The 16019-nt window shown below is 51.0% G+C and overlaps 1 protein-coding gene across 1 annotated transcript; it reads right to left on the bottom strand.

The window, feature by feature from the left end:
- Nucleotides 1-8345: 8345 nt before the first annotated feature.
- On the bottom strand, nt 8346-14077 carry Zfp36l1 (ZFP36 ring finger protein like 1). The gene is made up of 2 exons (XM_004624765.3): nt 13111-14077; nt 8346-10828 (listed from the first exon to the last, which is right to left on the bottom strand). Exons 1-2 carry the CDS (start codon nt 13165-13167, stop codon nt 9869-9871), a joined length of 1017 nt encoding a protein of 338 aa, XP_004624822.1. The 5' UTR covers nt 13168-14077; the 3' UTR covers nt 8346-9868.
- Nucleotides 14078-16019: the final 1942 nt, after the last annotated feature.

Genomic DNA, 16019 nt, shown 5'->3' with positions numbered 1-16019 from the left:
AGAAGAAGAAGAAGAAGAAGAAGAAGAAGAAGAAGAAGAAGAAGAAGAAGAAGAAGAAGAAGAAGAAGAAGAAGAAGAAGAAGAAATAATGTACACAGGAAGATATGTATAAATTATATGGGAATCCTGTGCCACTTTTTATAAGCAACTGCAGATCTGAGCATTTGCAGATTTTAGTATCAACAGAGATGTCCTGGAGCTAGCCCTCTGAGGATGTGAGGGACAACTATTAGGTTTGCTGTGATGGAACACACTTTTAGGCTGCTAAAGTATATCAGGAAAAAAAATTCTCAACAGTTAATTATGCCAGGACTGGAAAATGTATATAACTGGTGATTAATTAATTAGACAGCTTCCTTGGAGTCTAGCTGTCGGCCTTACAATTTGTTATACAGAATGCAGTGATTCATTTGCACTGTATTTACTCTTGGTCTCTCTATTCTGTTTTAGGAGGCCTAGAACCCCTAATAGAAGAGAACTGAGCAAACAGTTTGAGAACAGAGAGCAAACCCAGAGTGCTTGAATCCCAAGGTAATGCAGCCGGGAGGCCTGCAAGATGACCAAGCCAAGCCTCCTCTTTCAATGAAGCAACTGAGACCCCCAAAGGTTGGATGACTTACTCAAGGACACACAGTTGGTGACAGGTCACATGCTGATTCCTCCCCCTGGCTTTACCACTCATTAGCCAAGGGATGTCGGGGCCCCTCGCATATCTGCAGCCAGGCTTTTGAAGGGCCTGAACCCTTGACTAGCCTGACGAGCTCCTAGACACCATGAAGTCTAGACCAATGGCAAGATCCATCCATTCAGCATTTGTTGGTGGTGTGCTAAGTGCCATCAGTCTTGACAGGAGATTGGATGCAGAACCCAGCCTCCCTGACCTACAGTATCTTCAAGTTCTGTGAGATGATGACAGATGAGTAAAGGATGAAGGCACTTTCAGAGACCTAAGTATTAAATTATTGGAGCTGGGGAGATAGCTCAGCTGTCTAAGCACCCACCTGGCAACTGCAAGGACCCAGGTTCGATCTCTGGTATTGCGTGCCATGCTGACCCTGGAACCTGGCACGGTGGTGCACACCTGTAATCCCAGTGCTGAGGAGGCTGAGACAGGAGGATAACTATGATCCCGAGCTGCATAGTGAGACTGTGTGCCAAATAAATAAAATAAAAGATTTTTTTTAATTATTAAAATATTAAACCAGAAGAATATACCAAGAAAGGGGGAACAAGGGCTGCTGTGCGTAGGATATCCAGGAGGCACTCTGCAGCGTTCCCATCTGGGCTGGGGCTAGGTAACACCTAGCTTGTTTGACCATTGCCAACAACAGGAAACTCACTTCCTCCAAAGGCAGCTTGATTGTCCCTGGACTGAGCTCAAATCTATCTCTCTGGAACTTCCAACTTCAATAACTCATTCTTGGAATGTCACAGAAACCAGGCAGCTCTTAGGTGGAGAGCAGCATGCTCAGATGCAGGGCATGGTCCTTAGACAAGACAGCTGAGCTCAGTGTCTTAAGGTGCAATAGTACGTTTGGGGAAACACAACATACCAAGTGGATGACTTACACGTTCTCATCCCACCTACAGTTCATAAAAGTGCTTAAAACCACCACTTCAAAGGATGCTCAGACAGCCAATTTCTAGTCTTGGACTCATCTGTGAGTCACCTGACATCACTAACGTACCACCTCCCCTCCCTCTGTAACTCTAGTTGAAGCTTTTTACAGTGTCTACACTGCTAGCTTCCCATCCTTTGGCATGGATGAGGAAATTTGGCATTTCCAATAAAGGAAAATATGTGCATTTTTCTTTCTAAGATATTCATAGACTCGTACAGGAACTTCCTGGCTCAATCCCAGTATTTCATAGACAAGGAAATGGAAGACTAGAAATAGGAAGTGGCGACCCAGGGCCATCAGTGTTAGCCAAGGCAGGATTGGTCACTTCCCAGCCCCAGACCAGGCTGTCACTGGGCCAGTGTCTGCACCAGTGTCTTGCCTTGGCTTGTGCTTGTGTGGGGGTAGACTCCCACCCTCCAGCAATGGTGCACTTGTGTGAAGAGACAGCCCAGCCTCCTTACTGCTTTGCTTTGCTTTGCTTTGCTTTGCTTTGCTTTGCTTTGCTTTGCTTTGCTTTGCTTTTCTTTCTTTCTTTCTTTCTTTCTTTCTTTCTTTCTTTCTTTCTTTCTTCTTTCTTTCTTTCTTTCGTCAGATCATCTTTTTGTTGACATATTTTCTTACACTACTTAGATGGTGCCAGGCACTCTACAACACTGTTGTTAATGTCATCTATGATGTCACAAGGGTGTTGGCTGTCCACATGAAGCCCACAGACTGGGCTATCCCCAGGATCTCTATAATGGTTCCACGAAGTTCTCTGGCTAAAGACTGGCACTGAATCTTTCAGGCAATGTGGACAATCTAATCAAAAGTGATATTTCCACTGTGTTTAATGCTTTTCTGCTTCTTTCTATCTCTTACAGCTCCTTGCGGGCTCTGCTGATCTGGGCAGAGGCAGAGGTACCGCCTCAGTCTGAGCCTGTCTGTTGGAATGGCCAGTTTCACTGTAATCCTCAGACCCTTCAAGTCACCAGTTCTCTTGGTGATGTCATCATCCCCTTTTTTGGAGACAGCCCCAAGGAACTGATCTTGGGGGCCAGGGCAGATGTGGCATCACCTTCACCATCTCAGGTGCACAACTTTGACCTTGGGGTTGAACTTGGGTGGCACGGTGGAGATAGCTCATGTCTGATGAACCTGGATTTGGAACAACCAAAGAAAGCTGTACCTTGGCCTCCTCCTAGCCAAAAGCCAAAATGCTCTGTCAGGTCTTGCACACCAGAAATTTTCCCAGAATGCCTGACTGCACAGAATGCATTGGTATGCATTATTCAGATTTAACATGTCAGCCTCTGTTCAGGAGGAGGCATCATAGATGCCAAGCCCAACCAATAGCTTTACCATGCTGGAGAGAAGCAGAGCTCAAAGGCCACAAAGTACCCAAAATTATTTTAGCTTTTACCTACTCTGAAATTCAGATAGAACTAACTGTCTGGCTGCCCCCAGTGTCCCTGATTTTTTTTTTTTTAAACAGGTTCTCACTATGTAGCTCATGCTGGCCTTCAGCTCACTTCGTAGCCCAGGCTGGTCTTGAATTCGCAACAATCCTCCTGCCTCAGCCTAACAAGTGCTGGGATTACAGGCATCCGCCGCCATGCCCAGCCCTCTAAGTTTTAAAACAGCATTCCTTCCACCACTAGCTGCGTGGCAATTCAACCAACACAGAGGTTTGGGTTTTGGTGAAGCTGCCAGTAAGCACAATACATTGACTGTCACTGCATCGCACCTTGGTTTGCCCACTTCTAAAAGAGACAAAAAAAAAAAAACAAGCCCATGACCCAGCCCCTGGGCATAGAGTGGGCGACCAGTTACGATAGAGAGATCTCAGGGAAGGATGGGGTGAGACAAAACGATGTCCTCTGTTGTGACTGTGGGTCCCCAGAGAAGAGTGATGCCATTTGACATTGTCTCCTGTACTGGGACGGGGAGGGGTCAAGCTTGATATTAGGCTCAAACAGCCCTAGGTCCCAGCTATATACTATAAGGCCAAAAATTGGGAATAGTGACCTCACTGAACCTGACTTTCTCCATCTGGAAAATGGAGCCAATGATTGTACATGCTTGCAGGTACTATCAAATGTGACCATGTGACCACAGTCTGGGCCCCTCAGAGCCTCACCAGATACCAACTCCCCAGCTCCCCTTCGCCTCTTACAAACCTTGAGAAGTACTACCTTGCTGTAGATTCATTTTAACTCTGCCAAGAGAAAAACTTTTCTGATATGGATGATAATCCAGGTATACCTGAATTATTGTGGATTTTGCTTTTCTGTACAAGCAACACATGTTCACAAGGGGCAGTTCACAGTAGTGGGAGTTCTGCAGGCATGTACATCTCTACAAGAAAACCCTACTCCTGGAACAAACCACTCACCTACTCTGAGACCATTCTCTCCTCTTATGAATTGAGGAGCATCCATACCCTTTAGTTGTTGCTGTTATAAAAAATAGCCACAGTTTAAATTCCTATAAGAGTCCAAGCACTGAACTGCTTTCTTTGTCCTTATGCATATCATTTGACACTTGCACCACCCCTGCAGGTTCTTCATTTTGAGGTGTAGGGGCCGGGGAGATGGCTCAGTAGGATAAGCGCTTTACTGGCAAATGCAAGGATCTGAGTTCAATCCCCGGTTCCGCCAAATAAATAAATAAACAAATAAATAAATTTTAAAAAAGGGGGGGGCTGGGGAGACGGCTCAGTAGAGTAAGTGCTTGCCTGGCAAGCACAAGGGCCTGAGTTCAATCCCCGCTTCCACCAAAAAAAAAAAAAAAAAAGTATATTTCCATTTTGAGGTGTAACTTAAGTACAGTGAAATGCCCAGATCTTCCCAGGACAGCTCAGTAGGTGTTATATACATGCTGTATCTTCGAGTGGAACTCTAACCTTATAGACTGACTTGGGACTTTGTACAGATGGACTCCCTCGGTATGTGTTCCTATGGCTGATTTCTTTGACGGAACTTTGTTTTTGCAATTCATCCCTGGTGTTGTACATCAGTCATTTGTTCAATTATGGAACTGTTAGTATTCCTTTGGATGACGGTGATGCAGTACAGCCAGATGTAATTGTCACCTACCCTTCCTCCTCTTCTTTCTCTTCTCCTTCTGTTTCTTCCTTCCCTTCCCCCTCCTCTTTTTCTCCTTCTCCTCCTCCCTTCTTTCCTTTCTTCTTCTCCTCATTCTTCATCATCATCCCATTTTGCAAATGAAGAAACTAGGCTCTAAACGGTTTACTAAGTCTGTGGTGTAAGAGCACAAGGAGACCCCGGGACTAAGCAGGGGCTCAAACCCAGGTCCCTCTGACTCCAAAAACAGCTGTTTCCTCTGGAATTAGGCAGAAGAAACAAGTCAGCCATAGGTGGTCATGGGCTCCTCGTCCTTGAGGTACAACTGGGAGTCAGGACAGCCAGCTCCAGCTGGGGAGAAAACTGTCCTGGGTTTAGCCATTGCCTCTATTTATTTTTGTCATACCCCAAGCTGATAGTTCAGGTGTAGTCGTCACTCACAGCCCTGTACCTTGAGACTAGAGCTTTGCCAACATTTCAAAACAACTGCAAATAACCCAAATAAGAGGAGGTGGCATCCTGGCCGGCTGGCCAACAGGGACTCTTGTGGGCTACCCCTACCCTGGCTCCTATACAGATTGGGTTGGGTTCCCACAGCAGTAACTCATATGGAACATTGGGGCTTCTCCAAAGAACACCAAAGGTCCTCAGGCCAGGGTTCTCTGTAACCCAGGCTGTATCCTCTCAGGGGCTGACCTGCGCTCACGGGAAGGGTGTGCCCTGCTGCCCAGCTCTCTGCATCCCAGAAATCGGCCTTGTGCAAGGCAGAAAGTGGGACCTCCCAGCCCTGCACCCCCTGAACTCAGATAGCACTCTAGGCAGACCAGCCAGACATGATTCATGGTTGACTACGTGCAGCCGTGGGCGACCCTGGGGGAAGAAGGGCAAGGGGCCAACTCCCCATGACACCTGAGGCACCCTTGGCTCTGTTGATCATTAACAGAAACCACCCCCAGCAGGCAGAGAAGGGGAAAGTCCACAAGGATGGCCTACCTGTCCTCCCAGGCCCCCTCCTCCAAACACACCAATCCAGGCCCTCCCCGGACACGAGATCACGACATCTGGGGGAGGGGTACATGCAGACACCATCCACCCTGACTGTTTGCCCACACTCCTGCGGAAATGCCCCCAAAGGCCAAGGGAAAAGGAAACTTAAGCGTTGCAGTTACCATGCGCCAGGGACTGTGTCAGTGTTGTCCCTGTGCCAGCCTATGATACAAGACAGCACAGGGGTAAAATACAATGGTGCTGGAGTCAGCCTGCTTGTGTTCAAGTCCTGGTGCTTTTTCCCTGGGTGACAGTTAATAAGCTGTTCGTCTGCCCCCTAGTTTCTCCACAGAGAGAATGGAGTTCATAGGGAAGCCTTACCGTGAGGTTGTTATAAACATCTGAATTAAAACACAGTTCTTGAGGACCACAGGGCCCAAAGAGTTCTCATTACTAGCAAAGCACTTGACCCTCTTGGTAATGCTTGCAGATACAGCTGAAAGTTCCAAGCTTGGACTGTTTGATGAGGCACATGTGTCCTGGTCTTCTTCCTTCGTGTCATGGAGCCACCTTCCTGCTAGGATCCTCCCTTGCTTTCAGAACCAAGGTTTTGTAATCCAACAGACCACAAAACCCATGTTAAATCTGCCCCAGATTCTCTGTTGGTCCTCAAAAGCTGTCCTTTCCCCAAACGCCACTAAGGTATAGCAGACCCTCACCTTCCTCCTGACAAGGAGGTGGTCAGGCCAGGAAAGGGAAGCCATCGACCAGTAGCTACAATAGCTTGTTTCTCTGAGCTGCTCCAAGAGAAGACACTTAGCCAAGCGTGAATTGCAAGGCCAGCAGCCATGGAGACCTGGCCTACCCAGGGAAGGCCTTGTGCAGGTCCCCAAACCAGAGATGCCCTGGGGTCCCAGCCAGGGGCTAGAAGAAGCCCAGTGCCCAGGAAATTGGCTGGCAAAGCAAGACCTCGCCCTTCCTATCTACTTCCCTCTGTGTAGGCCTCATCTTAAGCTCTTTCTGCATGGCTCCCACCCTGGTGAGCTGTGTAGGAGCTCAGAGGTAGAGGTCCCCTTCCATCCCTGGGCTCCCATCTCCTACAGCTACCTGCCAACCCTCCAGAGTGCTTGGGCCCCTTCCTGTTGTTATCCTAGGAAGATAATGGGCCTGAAAGGCTTCTGCTCTTTGCCTTCCCTAGTAGCTTCTGTTGTAAGAGCTACACTCTGGGCCTGTTTGGCCTAACTCTGAGCTTGTACACTCCCCAGAGGGACACACGTGGGACAGAAGAGTTTAAGGCCTAGGGACAGCTAGGAAGCCTCCCCTTGCCTTTACAGTCAACTTTACCCTCCAGGACTGGAGTCAACGCTTATCATTGTTACCTAATTCCAGGGAGAATATTCAGGGCTTGCTGGAAGGTAGGCCTAGAACCCTGTGGGCCCAGTCATGGTCACAAGAGGGAGAAGTCAATGTCCACCATATGCTCCCATATACCTCCAGGAATGAGCTTAAGGTGAACAGTTATATGCTTTTAATCAGAAAGGAAGATCACATAGCATTACCACCACCGGCCTAAGACAAGAGTACAGGTAAGTTTCCTGGAAGGCTTGCTTTTCCCCTTCCTGCACCATTATTAGCCCCTGCCCTGGAACAGGAAATAGACTCTTCCTACCTCACACCCCACCCCTTATATAGTATGTACTGGCCAGAAAGCTCAGAAGGTAGAGAGGACAGCCCTGGCATGGAGGCAATCTCCTGAAGACCTGGCTGCCATTGTGAAAGGCCTGGTGCAACGGAGGTAGGAATTCAGCTTGCCTCCCACCCCCACCTCCTCCATCCCCAAGAAGCAGCCTCATTTTAGATTGAATTTTTCACTTAGAGGTAAAACTCCACTTCCTAGTGACCAGCTTAGTGGCCCTAGCTGGGCTGCTCCTAACCCAAGGGATGAAGACACAGGCTGGGATGGGGGGTAGCCCTAAACTCTGAGGCTAGATGGGCAAGGCCAGCCTTCACTGCCGAGTTGTGGTACCTTACCGAGCTGTCTTTTCTGAAACAACCCAGCAAAGGGGGCCAGGGATATAGCTCAGTGGCTTAAAGTGCCTGCCTGGCAAGCACAAGGTGTGGAGTTCTATCCCAGGGTATGGCCAAAAAAAAAAAAAAAAAAGATAATGAAGCAACCCAGCAGGAAGAACAGGCTCCTTAGCACCAAACCTCACCATCCATCCTCTGTAAGCAGGAAACTCCCAGAGAAAGGAGCTACACATCTAGCTCTGACCCACTCATACAGGAAAAGTATAGGGCTTCCCTAGGGAAAACCTATAGGCGAAGTCAGTCCTCAAACCAAGCAAAACCAGAGCCACCATCAATGTTTTTTGAAAAAAAAAACAAAAACAAAAAACGGGGTTTATTGATTTTTTTTAAACTGCAAATAGTCGTTACAAAAAGTTTTTTTCTTTTAAATAAATTCACACAAAGAAAAGAGAAATAGAAAGCGACGGTAGTGACCAGCAAGAGGAATAATAATTACATTCATCTTAATGTGTCTGTGTGCCAGCTCTGTTTACACTAACATTGGAAAATTCCAAGCCTGGAATCCAGAACCTCAAATCTGGGAGCGGAATGTCTTCAGGTGGGCACGTGAAAGTCAAAGGGCTTCTCTTTTTTTTTTTTTTCATTTTCCCTTTTAGAAACTACACATAAAGTCGTTTTCCTTCTGTACTGTCACAGAACTTTTACATACATTCTCAGTCCTAGCTGTGAAAAGCCTAAAGAGAAAGAAACTCAATTTGCAGTCCAACACAAAGGGGGGAATTTCTAAAATAAATAATCCAACAGTTTTTTGCATTTTTTTAAATTAATTTTTCATTTTTTTAAAATAAAATAACCAAAAAGTGTAAAGTTACAAAAAATGTTGTTGAAGAATAATATATTAAAACTGTGGAAAAAAAGGAAAAGACACGTCACAAAATTTTAAGATTAATATGAAGATCATAATTTAACATAAAAGAATATATTCTATGGATTTGTCATCCCGATAAATATGAACAAAATTAACAAAAAAAAAGCATAGTTTGGCAATAAATACGTTTTGATAAGTTAAATAAGCTTTTTTATATTGATGTGCAGTGACAAGCAAAATTTTTGCTCTCCAATTTCTGAAAGTTACATGAAGTTTAAAACCCAGGGAAAAAAGCATGGCGTGAGAGCTCTAAGGGTAGACCTACGGTATTCTAGAGCAAAACCATTAAAGCTACTTCTACAGGAAATCGTTTTACACAGATATTGTATGTGGAATGAATACCATTAACTGCTCACCCCTTACATGTTTTTTTAGCTTTTCTCTCTTTTTTTGTTTTTTTAAGATGTCACATATGAACTGGGGAACTTTAGCACCAAAATCGAGTCTCTCATAGTCCATCTAGCCTCCCCTTTCTCCCCACTTAAAAAAAAAAAAGAAAAAGTTAAATCACAAAGTCCCACTTATGTCCAAATCTTCATCCACTTTTCCAGCCTTCCTTCCTGCAGACCTACAAACCCAGGCAAGATTAGTCAACGGGGGGTCCAGGTTGGGAAGAAAAAGGTTTTGAATGTCAAGACAGTTTTCCCCAAAAACCCAAGTCCAGCAACCACTCTCCCAAAGGGGGGGGAAGGACAACTTTCTACTGGGAAGAGGAAGAAGTGTGCGGGAGAAATAAGGGAAGGTGCAGTCATGTCGCCAGTGGAGGGAGCTGCTGGTTTTGGGTGTCCACCCCCCATGGGCAGAGGCCCCAGGAGGCCCATGGGTGCCCCCTGGCGCCGAAGAGGTAATGTAGTCACAGTGACAAAGTTAGATTACAAGGCACTAAGTTGCTTCTGTAAACTGTTAACTGCTTTTTCTTTTGTGATTTGGCACTTAAGGCTTAAGCCAGAAAAAGAGGCATCTACTGACAAATATGAGACTTGTCTGTTATGCGTGGTTAAGTGGGCTATGAAGTCGAGGGAGGGCATTTCAAGCCAGAAAAAGCTACTGACAAATTGACTTGTCCTTGTGTGGGGAGGGTGGGGAAGTAGGGAGGGGACATTCCAAGGTTCTGGGGAAGGCATTTGAGCTTAACCTTGTTAATATAGGGTCAAGGGAAATTGGGTGGATAGGGAGGTGAGGGGCCAGGTGTGGGGCCAGGGGATGAAGGAAGCAGGGGGGTCCCTCCCTATGCTGGCTTAGTCATCTGAGATGGAAAGTCTGCTGAAAATGGGCAGGCGTCTTGAGTTGTCCAAGGTGGGGGAGTCTGAGCCACTGTGGCTGCTGCTGGAGCTGCTCAGGTAGCCCTCCTGGTCCGAGAGAGAATCCTGAGGGCTGGGGGGAGAGTCAAACATGTGAGGGGACTCGGACATGGGCCGGAAAAGGAAGGTGGTTGGGGAGCCACCCCCAGGCAGCCCCATACTGGGAGCAAAGAGGGTCGCCAGCTCCTGGCTGGAGAAGGCGAAGGGGTTATTGGTGCCATCGGGCAGGGTAGGTGAGCCCAGGAGGTCGTCAGCGCTCAGGATGGGGGGTGGGGTGATGGATGTGGGGCTGTCCAGCAGCCCTGTGGCAGCGGCGGTGGCAGCGGCGCTGGGAAAGCCAGCAAAGCTAAAGCTATGCTGGAGGCGGGGACGGTCAGCGGAGAGGTCCCGGGCCCCGGCCAGGGCTCGGCGCTCCTCAGCGTTGTGGATGAAGTGGCAGCGGGGCCCGTAGGGGCAAAAGCCGATGGTGTGGAAGGTGCGGCACAGCTCTGTCTTGTACTTGGGGTGGCGGGTCAGGCTGCGGAGCTCGTGGATGCCGTGTGCGAACTGGCACTTGTCCCCGTACTTACAGGCTCCGTTTTCCTCAAAGGGGCGGCACAGCTCCGTCTTGTAGCGGCTGGAGTTGACCTGGCCGCTCCCAGGCTGTTTCTGGGCCGGCAGCAGCCGCTCGCCCCCTTCGGAGAAAGAGCGGTCTCGGAAGCGGCTGTCCCGAGAGCTCAGGGCCGGGGCCGGCTCACCCTTGAGGCTGCTGAGGAGCTGGTTCTGGTGGAACTTGGAACTGGGCAGGGTGACCGAGTGCCTCCGAGGGAAGCCCCCTCCGGCAGGAGTACCCACGGCCTTCCTGTCCAGCAGGCAGCCCCCTGTGCTGGGAGTACTGTAATTGAGCATCTTGTTACCCTGGAGGAAAAAGAAGAGAAGGCAAGGTCACTGACAGGTGACACCCACCAGGACAGGGTGCCCAAGAATGGCAGCCCCCTCCAGAGCCCTAAGGAGTCCCTCCACGCCTCCTCCAATGGGCCCCCCTCCCTCGCTTCTGTCACACACACCAACCACCATGGCTTACTTTGGCCCCATGCATAGGAGACCACAAAATCCCGACCAGAGTGACAAATTACATTATCCACTGCTCCAAAGTCACCTTCATATCCTGTATCTCCAAAGCTACTATTTTGTAAACCTATAAAATATAACTTCTTTACCTCCCAAACAGATTCAACTGGGAACACCTCACACAAGGCAGACCTCTCTAGATTTTTCTTCTAAGAAAAATGGGTAAACCCGGGGAGGGAAACAAAACAGCCAAGCCCACCTCCTCTGCTCAGTTGGGAGTCCCCTCCCCCACACTTGGCCCAACACTAACTTCCTCCTTCACAAGTGTTCCCTTCCTTCCGCAACAGGTTTTCAGGCTGCCTGTGTTTTTTCTTGCTATGGGGAGGTCTGGTCTGGGGTTGAGAAGACTGGATTGTGACCCCTAAAATCACTTGGGGATCCTGCAAGGGGCGCCCTGGGCAGCCTCTACCATTTCCCACCCTCTTCACTGGGAAAATGCTTTTGGACTCGTCCCCTGGCCGAGAAAGAGACGTGGTAAGGGCACCAGTGTTTAATCTTCAACGCAAAGCTGCAGATGGGAAGGAGAGGAAAACACCAGCCCCACCCCCGATACCCCCCCACACATACACAAGCACGCACGCACGCGCAAACACACGGACTGGGGGGCTGCAGATTCCTTACAGGCAGGGCTCTGTTCCAAAGAGATCCTAGTCACCTGCCCTAATTGTACCTAAGGTTTGTAAAGGGCACCAGTAAGGGACCCAGGAGTTGGCTCTTGGCCTAAGTGGGTGTCACTGTGCAAATTCTGAAGTTGGTCCCTTAGGATCAGCAGCATGGGATCGGGAATCTGTAACCACAACCACAACCACCCCACCAAGCGGATTACAGGAACCCAGTGGAGAGCCGGTTCCCAACAATGAGGTTCATTTTAAAAAGTCCTGCGGGGGAGGGAGGGCAGAGAAAGAAATAGATCAAAGAGCCGGAGAGCAGGAAAGAGAAGGAAGACGGGCCGGGGGGCTGTGCCGCAGCGCGGGCTGGCGCAGTGGAGGGAAGGAGGCCGAAAATTCCAAGTTTTGGATGTTGCTGTTCAGCTCCTCCGCGTCTCTGCACCCCAACCCTGCAGCCCTGGGGCCTTGGCAAGCCGTGCCGACAGAGGCAGCAAGCTGGGAAAAGAGAGCAACATGACCCGACGTGTTTAAGAGAAGGCTAAACACTTTAGCAATTAAAAGTAGCCTAGCAGCTTCAAACCGGGGGAGAGGACTGGCAAAACATTTAACAACATCCACAGACTACTTATGGACACTTTAAACGCACTCCTAGGCCATTCCGGGTTTTAAAACACACTTCTAGGACACTAGATTTAAAAGTTTTATTCAATACCAATCGGTAAGCCATCAGGCTGAGGCCTCCGTGAAACCAGCACAGGCGGGGATTCTTGAGCTCAACCCACATTCCGTCCCTTGGGCCCCAATCGAAGCGCAACCGCGCCTCCCAACGCAGGCAAGTTGCTCGCCCCGTCCACCCAGAGTGTGCCGACCGCGGAGGAAGTCAGCAAGGCCGCGGCGGCCACCAGCCTCACTGGAACGCGCCCTGTGACACCTTTCTCAGTCACAACCCTCGACCTTCTTCTTCCTCACGATTCCCAAAAGCAAAGGGGTAGATCTGCACGCACGACACGGTCTCTCGAGACTCCCTCCACACCCCAAGCCCACGGCCCGCGGTGGTGCGGGGCAGACTCGAACACAGGAGCGCACACCAGGGCGCGCACGAAAGAATCGGGGAGACCCTCGCGGCCTGGCTCAAGCAGTGTAGGAGGTATGGCAAAGTCGTCCCAAACTTGCCCCACACTCCTGACCAGTCCACTCATAAGCCCCGCCTGGCAGACCTCGCCCCCCAAAACCCCGTTCCCCAGACTCACATGTAAACCCGTTAGTAACTGTTGAAACCCCCAAGGGTGCGGAGGACAGGGCCGCATTCCTTCAAACTGCAAAATGCGGGAAAAAAGAACCATCTCCCTCGAATCGCACCTTAGCCTCCGCTTTCCAAGCCCCAAACTCGCAACTAGCTTTTTTTCTTTTTAAGCAAAGGGCGAGAACTTTTTAAAAAGCAAACCCTCCGCCCCACTTTACCTTGCATAAAACTTCGCTCAAGTCGAAGATGGTGGCGGACACGAGGGTGGTGGTCATCGCGGGCGCTCGAGCGGGGCAGGGGCGAGATCTGGGTGCGTCGCGAAGGTCCCGGTGCTGGGAAGGCGCAGCCTCCGGCTCTCCGGTCTGGAGTCGCACACGCCGGCTCCGGACGCCCCTCGCCTTTCTGACTCTCCCGGGCTACGGCGCGCAAAGCCCAATTTATAGTTTCAGATTTTTTTTTCTTTGGTGGGCTGGAGAAAGGAGGAGCTTTAAACTTTATTTAAATAAGGAACAGGAGGGAAAAAAAGTTGATTGACAGTGAGGTTGAATCAGCCATGCGGTGGGGGGGGAGGAAAGAAACTTTCAAAAGGAAGAGGGGGGAGGGGAGACGAGGAAAGAAGGCGGAAAAAAAAAAACCACTCCGGGCAGCGCGCGACTTTTTTTTTTTTCTTAAAGAGGAAAAGTTTCGAGTCCCCCGCGCTGCAGGCGCCCCTCCCCGAGACCGCGCGGCGCGGAGGGGGAGGGGTACGCCTTTGTCAGCCTGGCCAGTGACATCACTCCTTCCACCCCCTTCGGGGTGCTTGTTGTTGTGTTGTTGTTTTCTTGTCGGGCAGGAAGGCAGGCTCGACTTTCTCTTTTTGCGAGCAGGAGCCCGAGCTCGTCCGGGGGCGCCTGGGCTGCGGTTTCCATCTTGGGCCTCTCTCCCTTCAAACTTCTCCAAGTGCCCGCACAACTCACCTTACCCTGACTTCTGTGTGCACGCCCGGCTCCCTTAGCAAACCCGGCGGGGGCGAGGACGTGGGGCTTCGGAGCGACTCAAACGTCCAAGTGTAGAGTTCTGGCTTTTCTTTCAGTCGGCCAAGGGAAGGGGCGGGAGGAGAGAAACTTTTTCTCCCGGAGGACCAGCCTGGCGGGGGCGAGCGCTGCACGGCTCGTCGCAGCCAGCGTCCACACTCCTGCCCTCGCTCTCGGCGTGGGCGTGGGGGCAAGAGACCCCCGGCCGGGGCAGATTCTTTCTTTTTAACGCGACTAGGCGTGGCGCTTCTTTGACTCACCCAATCTTTATAAACTTTTTAGTACAGAAAACCCTAACTTTCATGGCCCCGCAAATAAACCACCCACTAAGGAACGAGCCACTTTCCACGCGCGCTTTGAATTCTGGGCAGACTCCCCACGCACGCACGAGCTGTGCACAAAAGTTAGAGCGGTGAGAACGCAGGTAAATAAGTAGGGGAGGCGACTTTTAACTTCTCGTTGCCGCTCGCTTGCCCCCGCGAAAACGGAACATATGGCTCGTCGCCGTGCGCTGTTTGGGGGCGGAACCCCTTAGTGGCATAGGGTCCCCCAAAGCGCGGGGCCCGCAGTGAATTACTACTCCCTCCAAAACGATCAAATCCGGGCTGATTTCCTGTTTTGAGGGCCCTAGTCCCATGCGCCGTAACGAAGTTGCGAACACGTCTCCGGGCGCTCCCCGCGGCCCGAGCGGGGCGCTGCGGTGCACACGCGGGCGGAAGTCGCGGGCCGGGCTCGCGCGCTGTTTCCCAGCACCCCGGGCCGTCGGGTGTTATGAAACCCGAGCGCCCGGGCGCTGCGAGCGGGTTCCATTGCGATGTAATTAGGTCACCCCATTACGAGCACGTTTCTTTGGAAAGGACAAGGCAGGCCGAGCAGAGTGCTCGAGTCGCGCACCACTCCCAACACATACAACTTTTTACTACATTTCTTGTTTTTTCGTCAACCTCCGGGCAAACCCAGAAAAACCTTCCAAATCACAACTGTTTAAGGAACCAGTTGCCCTTTTTTTTCAAACTTGGGGAAACACTTTTTTGTAGCCACGAACCTACGTGAGCTCCCTCAGCGGGGTTTGCTTTTATTTGCCTCCCCTAACTGGAACTGATGGTCCCCACGTTAACCCGGCCGCCGCCCCCTGGCTTCTGCAGCTGCCTCCAGCCGCCTGTTGCTTCTCCCCACCCCCACCCCACCCCCATTTTTCATCTTTTCTTCAAATCTGGCAAGCGCCGGAAAGGGCAATAACTTCCATCCACTTTAATTTAAATTATTTAAGTATATATGTTTCTTTCTTAAAGCGATGTTTGCACGTTTTCTCCCGCGTTTCAAGAACAGGAGGTGGGGGTGAGGGGACTTTGCGCAGTTTCTCGGTGGTGGAGTAATGCGTTCCAGATTTCAGGACCGAGAAGGGTGCACGTTAAAACCATAGGGTTAGTCTGAGCTCTCCTGTGAAGCTATTTCGGTCTCCTCCTCCCACCGCCCCCTAGAAAGGCCTGACTGGTCTTTAACTGCGGAGGGCTCGCCGAGCTCAGTGGGGGGACGAGGATGGGGACCCCGGCAGGTCCCCAAGGGCCACCAGCTGTATTCGCGCCCCAGGCCGGCTACCAAGTGGTTTTTTCCAGAAAGAAAAGCGATTCCTCGAATTTCCTCCGCAGTCCAACTCCCGCGCCCCCCTTCCTCCGCTCTCCTGGCCGGGCCGGCTCCCTCCGAGTTGTTTACCGGCCCCGCCGCCCGCCCGGGTTTGTTCCAGCTCCCCGAGCCTGGCTCTATAATTAAACCCTTTTTTTTAATTGTCGGGTTGAGACGTCATTTCAGGGACTTTCCAAGGGTGAGGGAGCCGCGGGGAGGGAGAGAGCACCTTTAACCCTTCGCGCCCCTGGCGTCTGGCCGCAGCTGGCCGGGCGGGGCGCGGGACCCGGCGGCCGCGCAGGTGAGCGGCGGGAACGGCCGGGAGCGCACCGAGGCTCCGGGCCCAGGGCGCGGCGCGGACGCCCCTCCACCTGCGCGCGTCCCGCCCGCGGGCCGAGCCGCCCGACTTCCGGCCACTGCCATTCGCCCGCAGCGAAGCCTGCGGGGAGGGGCCGGGCCAGGTATTCGGGCGGGGGGGTGGGGGGGCTGTT

This window comes from Octodon degus, unplaced genomic scaffold (assembly GCF_000260255.1).
Source record: "Octodon degus isolate 3935 unplaced genomic scaffold, OctDeg1.0 scaffold00007, whole genome shotgun sequence".
Taxonomy (NCBI): Eukaryota; Metazoa; Chordata; class Mammalia; order Rodentia; family Octodontidae; genus Octodon; species Octodon degus.
Note: the sequence above shows the minus strand (reverse complement) of the source record. Positions and strands in the feature narration are given on the sequence as shown.

Excerpts from the sequence above, each read along its gene's own strand:
- Zfp36l1 (XM_004624765.3), bottom strand. The coding sequence starts at position 13,167 with ATGACCACCACCCTCGTGTCCGCCACCATCTTCGACTTGAGCGAAGTT. Across the intron at positions 10,829-13,110 it reads TGAGCGAAGTTTTATGCAAG|GGTAACAAGATGCTCAATTA; the intron begins GTAAAGTGGGGC and ends TTTTTCCTCCAG.